The 3,991-nt window shown below is 50.9% G+C and overlaps 1 protein-coding gene across 1 annotated transcript in view; it reads left to right on the top strand.

The window, feature by feature from the left end:
- The window catches only part of TGFBI (transforming growth factor beta induced), a 35,014-nt gene that overhangs the window by 3,379 nt on the left and 27,644 nt on the right, over positions 1 to 3,991 (top strand). Inside the window, exon 2 of the mRNA XM_007461388.1 lies at positions 1,524 to 1,622. Within this exon, the coding sequence (XP_007461450.1) occupies positions 1,524 to 1,622 (99 nt within the window). The remainder of the gene's footprint in view (positions 1 to 1,523; positions 1,623 to 3,991) is intronic.

Raw genomic sequence — 3,991 nt, forward strand, 5'->3', positions numbered from 1 at the left:
ATCCAGGTGGTAGAAGAGACAGGGCAGGGAGGTAAAGGGTCAGTGTACTCTCCCACCCAGTAACCTGACTCTGAATATTTGAGAATTGACCAAGTTCCTGTAGCCATATGACGGGGACGGCAGGTGCTGCCCTCACTGTGGTATCAGTGTCTTCCCGAAAAATACCATGCATCTCAAATAATGGCAATTGATTATATTTGTAAGGTATCAGAGGAAATGATATTTAGAATTGATACCTGAGGTTCTCTGGGCATAGAGGTTGTGTGAAAGCCCTTAGTCTCCTCGCTTTGCTTTTCTCTGGCTTGTGATTCAGCCAGGTGAACTGCCTGCCTCTGGCTCAGGAAGACTGCCTCCCACTTGTCACCACACAGCCACAGCTGCCTCCTTCCCCAGGGGCTCCCAGTAACTGTCCTGCCACCACATGGCCTGAGCATGGTTTGGGTCAGAACTTGGTACACTGGGTAAAATACACAAAAACAAAACCCCACGTCTCTGGGAAAGCAGACTTCTCAGCAGAACCTGGGTGTTTGCACAGGGTTGCTCAGGATGCTTCTGAGCTGGGTGGTCCTGGGAGCAGGTCATTCCAAGCCCCTTTGCACCTGATCTGGTGCTCAGCTGCATCTAGAACATGGAAGAAAGAACAAGGCAGAACACCTGCCCTCAGGGTTCTTTGGAGGGTAATTGAAGAGAAGACATACACGCCCTGATCAGTTTTGGGTTCTGTTTGGTAGCCAGCATCAAACAAGGGCTGTATCACCGGTCAGAGGTGGACAGAAGTGTGTCACCTGGGGCACTGGAAGAGGGCTTTCTGCGGGGAGTGGGATGCAAGCCGGAGCCTAAGTAATAAACGACTGAGTTCAGTGAGTGAGCATCTGCTTCCAAGGTCCTGACAGCAGCTGGCCATGCCCCCTAGTTTCCAGGGTAGACACTTCAGATAGGCCGTGTTTGGGAGCCAGGCAACTGCCTAGGGATGCAGAGGATGTCTGTGTGTGAAGCTGCCTGGGAGGTGCTGGGGCCCGGACCTCATGACCACAGGACCAGCGATGCCCACAGGGAGGCCAGGTTAAAGCCTGTGGATGTTTGGGCTCAGTGTAGAGTTGAGGTGCAGAGAAAGGCTGGGGGGCCTCTCTCTAAGCTGCTGTTCTTAGCAAGCACACCACTTTTACTTAGCTGATATTCTCCATCTATAACACAGAGTCTAAAATTTTTAAGATGTTTGTAATTACACTTACCAAATGTCTGTGTCCAAGAAGAATGGTTAAATGAAATTACATCACTGTATGAGATATACTTTGACAATTTTTAAATCGGGGGGGGGGATATTTTCAGGGGGATGCTGGAAATCTAGGTCATGAGGGCCAGAATGTACCCCCAAGCCAGCCCCTGGAACCAAGACCGAAATGACTGTATCTTCTCCATATCTAGAACGTTCTGGTGACCCAGGAGGGCCCACGTGGTGGGAAGGATGTGGAGGTGGGTGGACACGCTGACCATCTTGCTAACACGGCAGCTTTTGTTTTCAGCCCCAACGTGTGCGCTGTGCAGAAGCTTATCGGCACCAACAAGAAGTATTTCACCAACTGCAAGCAGTGGTACCAGAGAAAGATCTGCGGCAAATCCACGTGAGTATCTGCTACTACCCGAGACCGCCGGCCACTGGGGAGGCTGTGCTCGATGTGCACGGGCTGCAGTGGCCCCTGGGCGTGGGCTGGCCTTCTGGAGCCACGAAGATGCCTGTGCAAACGTGTCAGGGGACTGTGTGCTTGGGAGTGGTGTTTTCTGTAGGCTGGCCGATTTTGTTTTTCATTTTTAAGGCTCCTGACAATACTTGGATACATTTTTCAGGGCTGACCTGGGATTGCAAGAAACATGAAACACGGTGTGGGTATGTGTGCGTGCGTGTGTGCGTGTGTGTGTGTGTGTGTGTGTGTGTGTGTGTGTGTGAGTGCTTCCTAATCCTCACTAAGTGATACAAACACAAATATTCAGTGGAGAAGCCATCAGCCTCTGACTCTGGGAAATTTATACCCATTGGTGAACTTATACCCGGTTCCTGCCCTGCAATCCAAAAGACTTAGAGTGCCTAGAAATATGCACATAATAAGACAGCATAGCATATTAAGAACACAGGCTCAGACTCCCTGATTCAAGGGCTGGCTCTGCCACTTACCTGGGCAGGTGGCTTCACCTTTGGAATCCTCAGTTGCCTCATCTGTAAAGTGGGAATAACAATAGGACTACCTTATGTGATTGTTATGAGGATTGAATGAAATAATGCACAGAAGAGGCTAAATTAGGTACCTGGCACATAGTAAGTGCTCAGTAAATGCCACCTGCTGTTATTTGCAAATCTCAGCCCCTCAAACAGAAGTGAGACACCGGGGGTGTGGACACCTATGGTTACAGGAGGCCTTGCTGGTGCCTCTGTCAACACAATCAGCACGGAGGGAGACGGCATTCACCCCAACTGCCCTGCGGTCTGCGTGTTCTAACAGAGTTCCGGGGAAACCTAATCTGTTTTGGCACCAACCATCAAAAGATCTCAAAGCTGGCTCTCTCCTGCACACAGGAAGATGTGCCGTGCATAACTCCCTGAGCCACTTGTGAGGAACGGACCTTCTCACCTGTGTAATGAGAGGATTAAGAGATGCTAAGCCGTGATCTTGAAGCCTTCCCCATGTTAGGGGTTTTTAAATTATTGCTTGTGACTTGCTTTTGAGCAGATGTCTCCTCTAACTGAAGGAAGGGAAAAGGCTCTTTCCTTGAGATGTACCTGGAAATAAATATCCCAACTTGTGACCCTGACTGTGTCCTAACACAGTTATCAACTCTAGTATGGATCCGGGAAATTGTAGATCAGGGCAGAGGTGGGGAGAGACCAGTAGCTCCCTGGGAGCCTGTCAGGGGCAGGGCCATGACAATTGGTTCCCCACTTGACCAAGCCCAGCCACAAAGGCAAGAGTTGAGTGAGCTAAGAGGACCCACCTCCCAGGTTTAGGGAGCAAACAAACCCCCAGCTAGAATTCTTGCTGCTGTGGACAAAAAGAGGTTATGCAAATAATATACCACACATCCTTACCTGGAACCCAAGTTAAAAAAAAAAGAAGAAAACCTTCAGTACTCTTTGACTTTTCCCATGTGTGTATATTATCTACTAAAATAAGCAATTTATTACTTAATTAAACACAGAGCCAGGCCTCACATAATTGCTTCTGGGAAGACGACCAAAGCCCTGGTATCAAGCATCTCAGAGCCCTGGGTTTCAAGATGCCACCTTTTTGTTCTTTCTGGTTTCCCTAAAAATGGGACCCACTTAGGATGTCAAGCTGGCAACAGGGTGGCGTTGGCCGTGGTATTTCAAGGTGGCCCGTGCTGAAGCATTTGTCTGACTAGTTAACAGTAGCTTGGGAATATTCCCCAGCAGTTCCCAGGTTGACGCTGTTGTGGGCGATGAGTTGCCTTGGCTTATTGGCTCTCGGTACCTGCACCCTTCTCCACTGATGTGCCAGGACAGGTGCAGGCGGCACAGCTGTATGTTGGCCAGGTGTTCTTGATAAGGGGTCATTAAGATGTGATGGTGCAGCACCAGTGAGCACAGGGGAGCCCAGGCACTGGGGGAAGGAATAGACAGGTAGGTGTGGGTGGGGAAATGGAGGTGTAGAGCAGGGCCAAGCAGAGCCCAGGGCCCAGTCCCAGCCATTGAGCTGGTCTTACAAAGCCAGAGGGGGTGACCTGCACTTACAAGTCTGCGATGTGCTGTTGCTTTGGGCAGCTTAAAAAAGGGGAAATGGGGGGCTTCCCTGGTGGCGCAGTGGTTGAGAGTCCGCCTGCCCATGCAGGGGACATGGGTTCGTGCCCCGGTCCGGGGGGATCCCACATGCTGTGGTGCGGCTGGGCCTGTGAGCCGTGGCCGCTGAGCCCGCGCGTGGGGAGCCTGTGCTCCGTAACGGGAGAGGCCACAACAGTGAGAGGCCCGCGTACCGCAAAAAAA

The sequence above is a fragment of the Lipotes vexillifer genome, unplaced genomic scaffold, assembly GCF_000442215.2.
Source record: "Lipotes vexillifer unplaced genomic scaffold, Lipotes_vexillifer_v1.1 scaffold217, whole genome shotgun sequence".
NCBI classification, from domain to species: domain Eukaryota; kingdom Metazoa; phylum Chordata; class Mammalia; order Artiodactyla; family Lipotidae; genus Lipotes; species Lipotes vexillifer.